We start from the raw sequence: 16,567 nt of genomic DNA, 5'->3' as shown, positions 1-16,567 counted from the left end.
CTATTCATTTTTCCTTCACTTTCTCTTGTACTATTATTTCACTACCAAGATTCCTTATTTAGTGGTGTATATCCCTTTGAATACACTCTTAGCTAGTATTTTTAACTTTGATATCATTTTATCTCATGTCGTATTAAAGTCATCGTATATTTCACATAATGCTTGTATTTCTACCTTCTTCTTAAATATATTTTACTTCCCATCCTTTAACTTCCACCACTTAATTCTAGAAGTCATATATATTTTCTTTCTATTATTACTATGCTTGAGGTGTATATCCAAAATTATTAACCTATGCTAGGTAGTTAAGCTTTCTCCAGGGATGACCTTGCAATCTTTACAAATCTTTCTATATATCCTTCTTCCTAACCATAAGAAAGTTGATTGATGATTTATTATTTCCACTTTTTAACATGACTATGTGTTCTTATCTTTTCTTAAAAAATATATTAGCTAATATAGGGTCATATACTATCGTAAAATCTCATATAATTTTTTCATCTTAATTTCTCGTTCCAAACTCATAACCCTCATGTACCCTCTCATATTCCTCATTTAGACCACCTCCTATTAAAATCATTTCATTTGACGAAATATTTTGAAATATTTCATCTAAGTAGTCCCAAAACTTTGATTTGATAGCTTCATCTAATCCTACTTGTAGTGCATATACGCTAATTATGTTCATAGGTTTTTTCACCACTACTATCTTAAAGGTTATACCTTTTTTAACTACTCCTACAACTTCATCCTTTAACGAACTATCTACAACAATACCCACTCCATTTCTTATTTTACTTTTTCATATCATAACTTAAAATTTGAGTTCTCTATCATTTTTATCTTCTCGTCTACCCATTTTGTCTCTTGTGCATATAAAATACTAATTTTTCTCCTAATCATGGTATATAATACCTCCATTGATTTACTAGTGAGGGTTCCTATGTTCCAAATCTTAGACTATTAGTTTTTCTATCATATTTGTTCTTATTCAACCTATGATGTAAGAACTCTTGTCTATTTAATACTACACCCAAGTTCTCATAGAGATGTAGCGGTCCTTACCGATATGTCACAGTCAAACCCTACAATGTAAACTCATATATATTTAGCACTATACCTAAGTTTTAGAGATGTAGCGGTCTTTACCGAAATGTTACAGTCGGACCCTACAACGTGTTCCTTCCGGGGAACAATATAGTATTAGTACAATAGTTTACTAGATTCATTCATTGTACATTTGATATAGTTTTAACATTGGTTGGCAACTTAACACACCCCGTGTATATCCAAAAAAAAATTAATTTAATTTTTTTTATATTTAATATTATAACTCAACCTCTAAATCCTCAAGTCAAAATCTTATTAACACAACCGAGAGCTTAAAAAATATATAAAAAAAAATTGATCGAGACGCCTCAAACATGTGAGGGGCGCATGTATATATATATATAACTTTGATAGCATGAGCAGCATACATAGGTGCCTCTCACATGCAAAGACACCTCCCACTATATATAGAGAGAGAAAATTGATGTTCTATGAATTCGTGCGTATCCTGATTCGAGGCGCCTCTAATGCATTATAGGTGCCTTTGTCAACTTTTTTTATAACGGAGTTGGGGCTCCTGGATCAAATCCCGACGCCTCAATTCTTTTTTTTAATCAACATTTCCTTAAAGATGAACACTATACCCCGTGAGCATCTAAAATTTTTAATCTTGAACACTATAAACTAAGAGGAAAGCCTGAACTCTAGAGGAAAATTCTTATTGACTCAAATCCATTATAACTCTACTACTAAATCCTAAAATCTTGAATCCTAAATTTATATAATATACCCCATGAATATCTAAATATATAAATTAAGAGAGAAACTTAGGGTGTGTTTGGTTTGCACGTTTTTTATTTTTATTTTTTGAAAAGCGCGCGTTTTCTAGAAAACAGAAAATGACTTTTTGTCATTCTCTATTTTTCTAGAAAATGCTAGTTATTTTTTTAGAAAACAGACATGAAAAATACAAACCCAACATTATTTTTCAAAAATATGTATTTTTCAAAAAATAAAAATAAAAAATACATAAACCAAACATACCCTTAAATTATATAGAAAAATTATATATATATATATATATATATATAGTTCCACTGTCAATTTTAATGAGCGGTAGCAACCTACTTATATATAGATACATAGTTCCACTGTCAATTTTAATGAGCGGTAGCTACCTACTTTATCTAATCTTAGACTTCAAATATATAGTTCCACTGTCAATTTTAATGAACTGTAGCTACCTACTTTATCTAATCTTAGGCATCAAATTCAAGTACGATTTTTTTTATACAATAACGCAGCGATAATTTTAATGTCTAAATTTTGTCGTGAATATTTTTGGAGGACTTTTTGTTTACTTTTCTCGATGATACAAAGTGATTTGTCGCCTCCGTCATTTCGTCCCGAATAGGTAAATCAAGGATGACAATTAATTTTAGATAATTAAATTATATATATATATATATATATATATATATATATATATATATATATAAAAGTGATTTGTCGCCTCTGTCATTTCGTCCCGAATAGGTAAATATATATATATATATATATATATAAAAGTGATTTATCGTCTCTGTCATTTCGTCCCGAATAAGTAAATCATGGATGACAATTAATTTTAGATAATTAAATTATATATATATATATATATATATAAATAATAGACACAAATTATTAATCAAAATTTAGGTAAATCATGGATGATAATTAATTTTAAATAATTGAATAATATATAAAAAAATAGACACAAACTATTAATTAAAATTTATCCTAAAATTTTATTGATAATAATATCATCATCATATCATATACTAGTGACCTGTCCCTTTTTTTATTTACTTTTCTTGTGACAAAAGGCGATTCGCTCGTCCCAGCGCCTTCACCAACCCATCCCTAGGTCAACACAGAGGAGGTTAATTACGGGTGACTACTAGCCATTAGTGCAAATGACCAAGACATGGGGGAGGTTATGCTCGGTCACGCCGAGTTTTGACCCAAGACCTCATGTGGTAATACTCCATGTCTTAACCATCGCACCGCCCCGAGGAGACTTTTTATTTACTTTTCTTGATTGACTTTTAGATGGCCTGGGCCTAAAGCTTCATCCCACGTAGAATTATAATTCTACCTACAATCAGATCTTACGGGCTATTGAGATGATAAGTGATGGCATCTTTATTATATGAGATCGTGGGGTCAAATCGTAAAGTTATCGGAGCGTAAATCCTCGGACCTTGTGTAACTCATGTAACATCTATTAATTTTCTCTTTTTCAAAAGAGCAAAAAGAAAAGAAATAAAAATATATTTATAAATGACCCGGGCTAGAATTTGAATCTGAGACCTCTTACGTGAAATTTATTTAAATAACCATTAGGTGGTGGTAAAGCATCACATGAGTAACATGAAACAATTCATTATATGTAGATGATATGTGAAGAGATGCTCCAACTTTCACTTAGTATAAAAGGGGATGAATGAGATTAAAAATCTAATTTTCATCTCCTCTTCTCCTCTAGCCGAAACTTCTCCTTCCTCCTTTCAAGTTTCGGCCAAGATCAAGAAATCTAGGTCCAAGCTTCTAAGTTCTTTAAGTGGAGGATCTAAGAGGAGAGTTTTTGGCAAGGATTGGTACGCGGGTAAAGGGTGGCTTGGAGAATAAGGCATGTAAGGGAGAGGATTGTCTTCCCTACATCTTATAGTAGTAAGATCTAGCGAAAAGAAGTAAGTATCTCTCACCTGCAGTATGAGTAGCTTCGTTAATACATGTTATGATATGTTTTAAGCGTGTTGCATGTTAAAAGAGATAGATGTTATGATATGTAAGATGCCCTCTAAAGTTTAAAGTTTTGGGATTAAGAGCATGTTTAGATTATCTTGATTTGCTTCCCATTAAGTTTTGAGACTAAGAAGTATAATCAGGTGCCTAAAGTGCTTCCCTATAAGTACGGGAGAATTAAGCGCACATAAGGTGTTTGGTTAAATGCCAAGCAAGTGCAAGTACAAGAAATTAATAGTTAAAGGAAAGTATTTTACTTTAGAAAGGCATGTACTAGACACAAGGTCCATGGGTGGGCTCCTAGATCGCTCCTAGGCTCCTAGACCGCCTAGTAGTACCTTAATGGGTTCGGGATTAGCTACCTCAAATCTTATTAAGGATGCGCGCAAAGTGGTACAATATCGGGTCCAAGAAAGTAATTATTATTTTCACTATTATGTAATATAAAGTTTTCAAACTTCATGGTTTGTCTTAGTGGAAGTTTCCTAAGTTAAGAATTTGAGTTATAAAGTGGAGCGGTGATAAACTTAATAATATGCCAAGATTCTTGTTTTTATTTCATTACTAGCATGGTTTTTAATTTGATGGTTTGCGTGATAAACTGTTTGAAAATACATGTCATGCATATATTTCCGAAGTACGGTTTTAGTGTGAATTATTGTCAAAAGCATGTTTACATTGTTTCATTTTTCCTCAAGCATTTTAAAAAGCATGCCTTATTTTAATGTATCGTTTTGTGAGTAGATGGTACTTACTAAGCATCCGCTTATAGATTTGCATTTCCTTATACCGCAAATAAAGGTAAAGGAAAGCTCAAGTAGGAGGAGGCAGCAGGAGCAGTGTTTGGTGTGTGTGCAATGGAACCGTGGAAGAAGATATTGGGATTTGTTATGTTAAACCTTGGTGCTAATGTATTCCCTTATTTCCACTCTACCCGAAACACTTGTAAGGGGTGTCATGATACATTTACAGTTTGATAGTAATTGGTGTGTCAAAGACTCCTCCTCAAGTAATGGGATAAAATGGTAGGCCAAGGATGATTACAAAGGGGAGAAAAACCTCTTTTTGGAGCTCGGGGTGACCTCTGCACGGCCCGTACCACGGCTGTGTGGAATCACACGGCCTCCTGCTGTTGGACCCCGTGGTGTTTTGATGTGATCAACCAAGTTGGTTAGGTCCTGCTTTGTGTTTAATCCCTGTGTCTGAGTGTGCAGGAGCTTAGGAGCGCAGGAAGTCGAGCAGAAGACGCAACTAGTGAGAAGGACGGCACAGGAAGCGAGACGACGGGCTCGGTGTATCCGAAGGACGAGAGAGCTGCGGAAGAGTACACCGGTGGGCGAGAAGAACGTGCACGACGTTCGAGGGACGTTAAGCCGAGGAGGAAGCCTGCTCGAGGAGAAGGCCGGAAATTGGGTTCGGGTGAGCCCTATTTCGGTTGGCCGGAATCACCAAAAAAAACGGAGCTTCGGAAGTCAAAGCGAAGGAAGAAGTGTGTTGGAGTTCAAGCTCAAGGCGCCTTCATTGGGCATTGAAGGCGCCTTCAATGCCTGTTGGAGGCGACTTGGACTAGGTCAAAATGATCGTTGAGCTTTCGGATAAAGTTTTATCCGCCCACTCGATGAAGGCGCCTTGGACCCCTATTGGAGGCACCTTAGACCCTCGAGATAGATTTTCCAGAGGCTATATAAAGGTCCCTGGAGCTAGGAATTAAACATCAACTTAGTATTCAACTCTGTAATCAATTCCTAGCAGCTTGTGACCTTTCTAAGTGTGTAAAAAGGCTTCTCCGCCTATAGTAAAGGAGACTTTCTTAGTGCGCACTTTTCATCGCTCTAGATTAACAACCTTCTTGGTTGTAACCAGGTTAACTCCCGAGTCTCTGATTTAATTCCGTTTCCTTTTTGTTTTACTCTTATTATAGTTGCTTTTATTTTGAGTTGAAAATTCCGAGGAGGGTATTCTTTATTTTTTCAAGCAATTCACCCCCCCTTTTGCCGGCCTCCGCTGCACCAACAATTGGCATCAGAGTCAGACCGCCTCAGAAGGACTAACCGTCGACTGAAGCACAACGATCAAGACGATGGCCGGAGTGAATATTCATCCCCCAAAGTTCGACGGAGACTTCGCGACGTGGAAACACCGGATGGAGGTATTTTTCAAGATAGAATTTGATATTTGTTTAATCATGAAATATGACTATGTAGTTCCAAAAGACAAAGAAGAATTCAACTAGACAAAGAAGGAGCAGGCAGAATTCGTGGCCAACGGAAAGGTGGAATTCCACCTACTCAGCGTGTTGCCGCCCTAGGAGGTAAGTCGGATCAGGAGCTAAGATTCCTCTAAAGACCTCTGGGATAAATTCCTAGAGCTTCACGAAGGTACCTTGGAAACTAAGCTAGCGATGCGCGACATCCTCCGGACCCAGTTAACGAACCTTCGGATGAACAACGGCGAGAAGGTAGCGCAACTCCAAGCAAGAATTAAGGAGTTAATAACTCAACTAAGCAATCTTGGAGAAGAAGTATCAAACCGGGACTCGATCCGGTACGCGCTCAACGCCTTTCCTAGAACTCCAGAATGGGCGTCCTTAGTAGATGTGTACTACATCTCTAAGGACTTCGAGGTAAGTACTTTAGAAAATTTATTTTCAACTTTTGAACTTCATGAATCTCGAGTTGCAGAGCCCAGTGGAGTAGTGAAGACTAGTCAGAACATTGTCCTAAAGGCAAGATCAAATGACTCTGACTCCGAAACCTCGATCGACGAATCCGAAGTTGCATTAATGGTAAGACAATTTAATAAGTTTTTTAAATCTAACAAATTTAGATCGTAGTCGAGTAAACATCAACAAAGAAAAAGAACGGTTCATCGTTATAATTGCAATGAAGAAGGGCACATCAAAGATGACTGCCCAAAATTAAAGAAGAAGAAGAAAGAGGAGGAAAAGACAAAGTACAAGAAACCAGAATCCTCCAAACATAAGAACCTGAAGGTCACTTGGTCAGATTCGTCTACTTCCGAATCAGACGTAGAAGCCTTCTCTGGGTTAGCACTAATGGCTAACTATCAGCTGGAAGAAGAGTCAAGCTCAGAAATGAGCATAGATGAAGGGGGAGGAACTTCAGATGAGGAAAGCTACAGTGAAGGGAGAGCATCACCGAGTTAGGTAAGTAAGGTACGTGCTCTAACCCCTATTCAGTCGTTTAAATTTATCAAGTCTCTTTCAAAAGATTTATTTAAATTAGAAAAAGAGAATGCTGACTTAAATAGAAACTTAGAAAAATTGAAATCAGAAAATGATAACTTAAAATTAGAAATTGAAAAATTGAAATCTGATGCATGTTTAAAAACAAATATTTTTCAGAAATCAAAACTTAAGATTTATGGAAAACTAAACTGGTATGTTAAACATCATCAAGGTCAACTTAGGAAAATTCCTAAAACTTATGTACCCCCAGATTTTTTATTAATCCTGTAGGAAGGAACCTCTATTGGGTTCCGAAATCTATGCTAAATTAATTTTCTTTTAATTAAGGCTTTCATAAGAAAAATTAAACGTTAAAATTTCTTTATGAAGCTTTGTCTAAGGAAGTGGTTGTTACTCCAATAACCAAGAAGGCCTAGTGCCTCGCCACGACCTGGAAGCTGAAATATTGAAATAATATGTTTAATTAACTTTCTGAAAAAACATTAAACTAGAATTAAATAATGCTTTAAAAGTTTTTCAAACATTTTTGGAAAATTCTAAAAAATTTTGACTTAGAAATTATTTTGAAAAATTATAAAAATTTAGTTTATTTAGAATATTTTTTTGGAAAATTCTAAAAATTAATTATTTTGAAAAATTCTAAAAAATCAGTTTACTTAGAAATTTTTTGGAAAATTCTAAAAAATTAATTTTGATTTAGAAATTATTTTGAAAAATTCTAAAAATTCAGTTTACATAGAATTTTTTTTTTAAATTCTAAAAATTCATTTTTGCTTAGATATTTTTTGAAAAAATCATCTTGCTCAGAAATTTTTCTAACTTAAAATTTGTTAAATATTTTTTAAATCATATTCTCTTATTATTATCCCGTTTTTACTGTGATCAAAGGGTGAGAGAAAAGTACAAATTTAGGAGGAAAGAATTTTTTTAAAATTAAAAATATTTTTGAAAAATTCTGGTTAACTTTTAATTAAGTAGTTGCAATTTTATTGTAAAATTATGCTTAACATGTTAGTTTAGTAATTTTATTTAAAAATTACTACTTGTCTATTTTAACCCTAACTTGAACTTGGGTTGATGCACATCAAAAAGGGAGAGATTGTTGGACCCCGTGGTGTTTTGATGTGATCAACCAAGTTGGTTAGGTCATGCTTTGTGTTTGATCCCTGTGTCTGAGTGTGCAGGAGCTTAGGAGCGCAGGAAGTCGAGCGGAAGACGCAGCTAGCGAGAAGGACGGCACTGGAAGCGAGCCGACAGGCTCGGTGCGTCCGAAGGACGAGAGAGCTGCGGAAGAGTACACCGGTGGGCGAGAAGAACGTGTGCGGCGTTCGAGGGACGTTAAGCCGGGGAGGAAGACTGCTCGAGGAGAAGGCCGGAAATTGGGTTCGGGTGAGCCCTATTTCAGTTGGTCGGAATCACCCAAAAGAACGGAGCTTCAGAAGTCAAAGCGAAGGAAGAAGTGTGTTGGAGTTCAAGCTCAAGGCGCCTTCATTGGGCATTGAAAGCGCCTTCATTGGGCATTGAAGGCGCCTTCAATGCCTGTTGGAGGTGCCTTGGACCAGGCCAAAATGGTCGTTGAGCTTTCGGATAAAGTTTTCTCCGCACACTCGATGGAGGCGCCTTGGACCCCTATTGGAGGCGCCTTAGACCCTCGAGATAGATTTTCCAGAGGCTATATAAAGGTCCCTGGAGCTAGGAATTAAACATCAACTTAGTATTCAACTCTGTAATCAATTCCTAGCAGCTTGTGAGCTTTCTAAGTGTGTAAAAAGGCTTCTCCGCCTACAGTAAAGGAGACTTTCTTAGTGCGCACTTTTCATCGCTCTAGATTAACAACCTTCTTGGTTGTAACCAGGTTAACTCCCGAGTCTCTGATTTAATTCCGTTTCCTTTTTGTTTTACTCTTAGTATAGTTGCTTTTATTTTGAGTTGAAAATTCCGAGGAGGATATACTTTATTTTTTCAGGCAATTCACCCCCCTCTTGCCGGCTTTCGCTGCACCAACTCCTACTTCCTGCTCTCGGCCAAGCTGACACGGCCGTGTGAAATCACACGGTCGTGTCCCTCTTCCTCTCGGCCAAAGTGACACGGTCGTGTGAAGTCACACGGCCGTGCACTCCCTCCTCTCGGCCCAAGTGACACGGCCGTGTGGATTCACATGGCCGTGTACTTCTTCACCTCGGCCAAGGTGACACAACCGTGTGAATTCACACGGTCGTGCCTTGCCAGGGGTGGCAATTTTTGACCCAACACGAAAACATGACCCGAACCGAACACGAAAAAATCAGGTTAGGGTTGGGTAGTTTTGAGTTCGGGTCGAAATCGGGTCGACCCAATTGGCCCAATTAATAAATAGGTCGGGTTCGGGTCAACCTGAAATGACCCAATTACAACCCGCGAACCCAATTATAAATAATTATAAATTTAAACTAAAATTACAAATTTAAAAAAGTTAAAACTATAAACATAGAGATATGCTATTGATTGCAATGTTGTCATGGCTTATCATTTATGATATGGATTTTCAATTTATGTAGATAAATGTTATTTTTAATTTTTAACTTAATATACAAAATTTCTTTAATGAACTCAGGTCATGTTCGGGTCAAACAGGTCGGGTTCGGGTCAAGTGTAAATAAACAGATCAGGTTCAGGTTGAATAGTTTGATCCGAATTAATAATCAGGTCGGGTTCAAGTTGTCATTTGCCAACCCGCCAACCTGCCAATCCGAACCCATCAACCCGAACCAAATTGCCACCCCTATGCCTTGCTTCTCCTTGGCCAAGGTGACCCGGCCATGTGAATTCACACGGTCGTGTACCTCCCTCTCTCGGCCAAGGGGGCACGACCATGTGGATTCACACGGTCGTGCAGCTGTGCTTGGCTCCAGGTCGTGTCCTATTTAGTCGAACAAGTTAGAGTAGACCTATGGGTTGAACAGTACATAACGTACAAGAATGCCAAAAAAAACAGGAAGTATAGATAAGGGTAACATCTGTACCCTATGTGGTAAGGGTAGAGGGTCGGGCGTTACAACTCACCCCACTACCACTTGCCCTCTCGGCTGCCGTTATTTACCTCCCTCGTGTTAGGTGTGGCGGGGCGTGGGGCCGAACGATTTCGCCTTTTGCCACATAATCCTACACAGAATCGATTTAAAGTTAGGATCAAATCAGTCGGGATCGGGTCGTAAAATCGTACAATATCCTACCAAAAATCCTTAAAATTTTATCATACATGATTAATAATTAGAAAAAAATACTTAAAAACTCATTTACATATAAATAAATAACTAATTTGCATATATATATATAATTATTTGCACTCAATACATCATATTACATTATTATATGTACAAATTTAAATTAACTAGTAATGAACTACCATTCTCGCATAGTAATAATATTTATATTTTCATATCATAAAATGAAAAATATAAAATTTCTATTAACACAATAATAATAACACATTCACTGTCAAAAATATTTTCTTGGTTGATAAGATAATCTAATTTAAAGGTCAACAAAGCACCTAACGTACATAACAAAAGCTACTAAATCCTTTGATTCAAATATGGACGTCGGAAATAATTTTCTAAAGACTGATTGATAACACACAATACTAGATAATAGGCATCCAAAAATTCATCATTTTGGATAAAAGAAATGACTGAATATTATTGATAAAAAAACTAACTCAAAATTAATTAAACCTATATTTAAATAATTTAAAACCCTAACGAGATGAAACAATGATAATAAAAAAAGATAAAATCTTCTATGCATACGAAAAGGATTTAAATGATTTTTTTGGATTTGAAATAGGGTGGTTAAGCATAAACTTTGAAATTTATTAAAGATCTCTGAACGAAATTTAATTTGATATATTATAGGCCCCGTGGTTCAATCCGAATCAAAAGTTATGACCTTTCAAAACTTTCACCGACCTTGCTCTGATCATGTTACAATCTTATTGATTATGTTCTGATCCTATTGATCCTGTTGCGATCCTACTGTAAAAATCGATTCTGCATGATCCTAGATCGATTTTGGATTTCTGGATCGTAGGATCATATGGTCCTAAGATTCGGATCGTGATTTTACAAATCATATGATCCTACGATTCAGAACATGTTAATGCATGCTATGTATAAACTATTCATTTTGGATGATCAAATCTCTTTCTTATTTTCTCTCACCTATTAAATTTTATTCAATACGAATTAATTTTTTCCAAAACCTCTGGACCACCACTAGGAATGCTGAAAATAATAATGGAGAGCATATCTGGACTGACTCCTTGTAATTTTAGAAATCCACAGGACCTGAAATGGTTACAATCTGAGGTCTATAGGTTGATCAGTAGATTTCGAGCAAAACTCACTAATCAACCTAGAGACCACAGATTGCAACCATTTCAGGTCTTGTACATTTCTAAAATTACAAAGAGTCCAAATATGCTCTCCATTGTTATTTTTGGCATTACTAGTGGTGGTCCAGAGGTTTAAAAAAAAAAATAAATCTCTCTTTTTCTTCCTTTTTTTTTTGTTTTTCGACCCACTGATAGACCTAGAGACCTCATATTGCAACCATTTCAAGTCCTGTCGATTTTTAAAATTGCAAGAAGTCTAAATATGCTCTCCATTGTTATTTTTTGCATTCCTAGTGGTTGTTCAAAGGTTTTGAAAAAAAATAAATTCTCCTTTTTTTCTTCTCCTTTTTTTTATTTTTTTTCTCAATGCTGTTATAGGAGATCAGGCCCACGTTGGACCTGATATCTCTTCATATCAGGTTCACGTTAAACTTGATATTTCTTCATATCAGGCCCATGTTGGGTATGGTATCTCTTCATATTAGGCTCATATTAGGCCTAATATCTCTCCATATCAGGCTCAATGTGGGCTTTATATCTCTCCATATCAGGCCCAATGGAGAGATATTAGACCCAACAACAGAAAAAAAAAAAGAGGTTTATTTTTTAAAAAACCTTTGAACAACCAATAGAAATACTAAAAATAACAATGGAGAGCATATTTAGACTTCTTGTAATTTTATAAATCCACAGAATCTAAAATGGTTGCAATCTAAGGTCTCTAAGTCGATCAGTGGGTTTTGACTGAAACTCACTGATCGACCTAGAGATCTAATATTAGAAGTATTTCGGGTCCTATGGATTTATAAAATTGCAAGAATTCTAAATATGCTCTTCATTGTTATTTTCGGCATTCCTAATAGTTGTTCAAAGGTTTTGAAAAAAAAATAAATTCTCCTTTTTTTATTTTTTTCTCAACCCTATTATAGGATATCAGACCCACATTGGGCTTAATATAAAGATATATCAGACCCACATTAGGCTTGATATAAAGATATATCAGGGCCACATTTGGCCCTGATATGGGGAGATATCAAGAACAACAACAGGAAAAACAAGGAAAAAAGAAAAAGAAAGAGAGATTTATTTTTTTTCAAAACCTTTGAACAATCTAGGAATGCCGAAAATAACAATAGAGAACATATTTAGACTTATTGAAATTTTAGAAATCCACGTGACTTGAAATGGTTACAATCTGAGATCTTTAGGTCGATCAGTGGGTTTTGATCGAAATCCACTAATCGACCTAGAGAACTCAGATTGCAACCATTTCAAGTCACGTGGATTTCTAAAATTTCAACCATTTCAAGCATTTCAGATCTTATGGATTTCTAAAATTATAAGAAGTCTAAATATGCTCTCCATTATTATTTTCGGCATTCATACTAGTTGTTCAAAAATAAATTCTCTTTTTTTTTCTTCTTTTTTTATTTTTTTTTGTCAGCCCTGTTATAGGAGATCAGACCTACGTTGGGCCTGATATCTTTTCATATCAGGCCCAATGGAGAGATATCAAACCCAACAATAGAAAAAAAAAAGAAAAAAAAAAGAAAGAGAGCGCTCTGTTCGTGCGAGTATGCTTCTCAATCGATCAGCTGATCGATTGGGAATCTAAGCGATCAATTGATCGATTCGAAAGAGCTCTGCTTGCACAAGTATGCTTCTCAATCGATCGGCTGATCGATTGGGAATCTAATTGATCAACTGATCGATTCGAGAGTGCTCTGTTTGCACGAGAGTGCTTTTTAATCGATTACCCAATCGATTAAAGGTTTTTCAATTGATTAGTCAATCGATCGATATATTCTTTTGCTCATGGGTCTTAGCTCTTATCTCACCAATCGTTGACAAACTTACCAATCAATCTCGTCTGACAAACATATTCATACTTACAAACTCTAAATAATAATTCTTTCCAACAAACATACTTCACATCAAACTACTCAAAAAATATATCCAAAATACTTATACATGCAAAATCAAATTAGAATGTATCTAAGATAATTATACATGCAAAAGCATATCAAAATGATCCAATATAGTTATACATGTAAAATAACACAAAATATAGTTCCCTCCAACAGGATCGTGCTCTCCTTCACCCTCATTCATTCTTGAAGGTAAATTTCCTGGTGGAGGTATCTCTTTATGCACATCTTCTAATAGTGGTACTTGTGGTGGTACCTCTTCTTGTAATGATTGTCCCTCTCGTGTAAGTCTCTCTCGTCGACGCTTTCTATTAGAAGTCATTGGTCTATTTCTCTTTGAAAATGTTTTTAACATTTTTACTGCACATAAGAAATAAGTGAATTAGATATACAACCAACATATATTGAAAAATAATAGAGATGTTTGGTCACTCAAAATGGAACAAAACACAATATGTTCGACAACACACAACTGAACAAATTTATCTGTGTTTAGCTGCTGGAGGCCAAATGTTTAATGTTTCGTTTGACGTTCATTGATTGAACACATTATGTTGCATTCGAGAGACCATGACTGAACAGATCCTGGTGTGTTCAGCAGATTGTAGATGAACAAGTGATAAATTAGGAAAGAACGACGCACGATTAAAATTCGAGAGATTTTTATGAATACTTGAAACTTAAACATAAAATTTAACAACAACAATATAATGATTTGAACGAGCACTAACATTGTTTGATTTGACTAGAAATCGAGTTGCCCAAATAGAAAGATGAGAGAGAGAACCGGTGAAAATGGCTCAGGTGATGGCGAAAAATGGCTCAAGTAGGAGTGACACGCGAAAATCGCAGGTAGAAAGTTTTGATGCTAAGATTTTGTTTGGTTTTGAAGGGTTTTTAGAAAAGATAATATAGAAATTTTATTGGATGTATTTAAAAACAAATTATGATAAAATATTTGTTACGAGTGTATTTAGAAAATAAGCTGTGTTTAGTAATTCATGGGGGTGGATGACCGCTCACTTAATAATATTCAGCACCGGTTTCTGCTTCACCAATCCATTCTCCCGATTCGTGGTCGAATTATGGGACCCACTTGGTAGACGCTTGGGGGAAAAGATATATTCGGGTTTCTCCTCCCCTCGTCTCCCAGTCCCCACCGGTCTGCTTCCTTCTCCTGCACGGCTCCCAAATCGAACCATGAGGCGGAGGCTGGCGACGTCGCCGTTCTCCTTCGCTGTCTTCGTCTTCATCTTCCTAGCTGGCTCCTTCTCCTTCCGCGTATCTCGTGACTATCTCCCCTCAGCCGCCCTCATCTCCACGGCTCTCCGCCGCCCCCTCACATCCCGCGCCGTCAGCGAGCTCCTTGGCTCCTCGCTGCCGCCGCCTCTCGATGGCGTCCTACTTCCCGATTGGGAGGTTCTCCTCGTCCTTTCTCCTCAATCCTCTCCGTCCGCCACAGCAGCCGCCGCCGATGGAAGCCTCATCTGCCTTTTCCACACCGGCGTCTCTTCCCCTGCTCGCCGCGCTGGCGCTACCGCCTTCCGATGCTCCCTTCCTCGCCGGCTCCGCCGTGTCCGGCCCTTTTATACCCCTCGCCTCATCGCCGCCTCGGCCTCCTCCACCGCCGCTGCTACCGGCCACGACTTCGATTTCCCTCGTCGGCAGATGATCCGGTGGTCGATGCCGGTGGCTTACCAATCCTTCTCCACCGAGGACGAGGTCATAGTCTTCGCTAAGGGAATCAACCGCCGTAAACACTCCGTCCGCCCCGCCGCCGACATCAAGTGCGTCTTCTCCCCTGCTTCCAGAGGCTCCGCTCTGGCCGCGACCCCCGCTACGTCATCCGCCCAAGAAGTTTTCCGCTGCCCCCACCCGTCCGTGCGTCTTCCCTCGCCACTGCGCGTCTCCCTCGCCGTCGCGCTCGAGGCTGCGCCGATAGCCACGGTGGCGGAATACCGTCTCCCGTCGATCGGTAGCCAGCCGCCGTCGCGCAGCCGCGTGGGCGTCTGCGCCTGCACGATGGTGTTCAACGCCGCCAAGTTCCTCCCCGAGTGGGTGACGTACCACGCCGCCGTCGGCATCGAGCGGTTCTTCCTCTACGACAACGCGAGCGAGGACGAGCTCGACCCGGTCGTGAAGCGGCTCAGGTCCGAGGGATATGACGTCATAGTCCGGTCCTGGCCCTGGCCCAAGACCCAGGAGGCCGGGTTCTCCCATTGTGCAGTGTCGAACCGCTACGAGTGCGACTGGATGGCCTTCATCGACGTGGACGAATTCATCCTTGCCCCAGCTTGGACCAATTTTAACTCGCCCAACCGGTCCATGCTAGGTTCCTTCCTCCCGGTCCAACCGGAGATCGGCCAAGTCTCCATCCGATGTCTCGAATTTGGACCATCAAATCAACAAAGACACCCCGAAGCCGGTGTGACCCAAGGCTACACCTGTTGTCGTCGAGCCGAGCAACGACACAAGTCGCTAGTTCGTCTCAATGCTATCGATGACTCGCTGTCCAACTCAATCCACCACTTTATACTAAAAGATAATTTCAAGACAAAATTTGTGAGACGCAGAGAGGCAAGGGTGAACCACTACAAGTATCAAGCTTGGAACGAGTTCAAGATCAAGTTTCGAAGGAGAGTGTCAACTTATGTGACCGATTGGAAACAATCAACTAGCCTAGGTTCGCAGGATCGAGTGCCTGGCTTAGGCTTTGAGGCGATCGAGCCACGTGGTTGGACCGGTATGTTTTGTGAAGTTAATGATACTTTACTTCGAGATACAACTCGGAAATGGTTTGGAACACTAGGTCTAGAAGGGGAATACAGAATGCCTTGGCAAAATTAGAATTTATTCTTTTATTTTATTAAAAAAATCATTCTTTCATTTTTTTTCGTGTGTGTGTGCAATCATTAATACAATTATTCAAGCATATTAATCATTGAGAAGATTAATATTGTGTTTTTATTTTTGTTTTTGTTTTATGACTGTGATGTGTGAGCTACTGCCTGCATTCAGACAAGATTCTTGACAACTGTATTTGATGTGTATTTATCCTAGTGAGAGAATTTTTTTTTTTGTTATTTATTTTTTTAGAGAATATATTAGTTGATTCATATTAAAAAACCATGTTGCTGCGTTACTTTAACTATCGTAATTATTGTTTATTTAATTGAGCGTGGTCATTTTGGTCAACCCGGTTACATGAATTAGGAAATATTT

The 16,567-nt window shown here is 38.0% G+C and overlaps 1 protein-coding gene across 1 annotated transcript; it reads left to right on the top strand.

Annotated features, from left to right (window-relative positions):
- Positions 1 to 14,409: 14,409 nt before the first annotated feature.
- On the top strand, positions 14,410 to 16,231 carry LOC122051649 (glycosyltransferase family 92 protein Os08g0121900-like). The gene has a single exon (XM_042612868.1). The coding sequence runs from the start codon at positions 14,546 to 14,548 to the stop codon at positions 16,190 to 16,192; it is 1,647 nt and encodes a 548-aa protein (XP_042468802.1). The 5' UTR covers positions 14,410 to 14,545; the 3' UTR covers positions 16,193 to 16,231.
- The last annotated feature ends 336 nt before the right edge of the window (positions 16,232 to 16,567 follow it).

The sequence above is a fragment of the Zingiber officinale genome, chromosome 3A, assembly GCF_018446385.1.
Source record: "Zingiber officinale cultivar Zhangliang chromosome 3A, Zo_v1.1, whole genome shotgun sequence".
NCBI lineage: Eukaryota > Viridiplantae > Streptophyta > Magnoliopsida > Zingiberales > Zingiberaceae > Zingiber > Zingiber officinale.
The sequence above is the reverse complement of the archived record's forward strand: the minus strand, read 5'-3'. Positions and strand labels throughout refer to the sequence as shown.